The sequence below is a fragment of the Wasmannia auropunctata genome, unplaced genomic scaffold, assembly GCF_000956235.1.
Source record: "Wasmannia auropunctata unplaced genomic scaffold, wasmannia.A_1.0 LD269252.1, whole genome shotgun sequence".
NCBI classification, from domain to species: domain Eukaryota; kingdom Metazoa; phylum Arthropoda; class Insecta; order Hymenoptera; family Formicidae; genus Wasmannia; species Wasmannia auropunctata.
The window spans coordinates 1-611 of NW_012093638.1; the positions used below are offsets into that span (position 1 = coordinate 1).

The 611-nt window shown below is 34.2% G+C and overlaps 1 protein-coding gene across 1 annotated transcript; it reads left to right on the forward strand.

Moving 5' to 3' along the window:
* The first annotated feature begins 269 nt into the window (after window positions 1-269).
* On the forward strand, window positions 270-603 carry LOC105462165. Its single transcript, XM_011708696.1, has one exon. The coding sequence runs from the start codon at window positions 337-339 to the stop codon at window positions 562-564; it is 228 nt and encodes a 75-aa protein (XP_011706998.1). The 5' UTR covers window positions 270-336; the 3' UTR covers window positions 565-603.
* Window positions 604-611: the final 8 nt, after the last annotated feature.

Consider the following 611-nt stretch of genomic DNA (forward strand, 5'->3'; position numbering starts at 1 on the left):
AATTTATCGTATTTTAAGATATGTAATATCAGAGAAGCGCGTGTGTGATGTTAGCGTGATATCTACGACATGCAGAAAGATGCAGAGATACATATTTTTTAATATATTTTGTGCAAAAATTAACATACATTTTTAAAATATTGATTTTCTTCACTTTCTTGGTAAATAAATTAATTTCAAAGGCCAACATATCGATTTTCTTCATTTTCTTAGTAATTAAATAAGATATTACATATCTTAAAATACGATAAATTTTCTCTGAAAATTGTCAAGTATTTTCTAATTAAACTAGTATCGTTTGGAGCAAATATATATTGTATAATTAATGTTACACTTATGGAAACAGGTGGCATCGGCACAAAGCGATTTTGCTCATCCGTGCACATGGGGAACTACTGCGACTACGTGAAACAGCCGGGTGACAAACTGACCTATCGCACTTGCGTATTCACGTGTTCCGAAGACGGATGCAATTCAGCGATGTCCTTCATGCCGGATGCAATTTATACGTGGATCATGCCGGCGAGTTTAGTGGTAGTCTGGAAAAAGCTGTTTCACAGGTAGAAGCTTCTCTGAGAAGCTTAAGACACAAATTTATTATTCATTGTTGT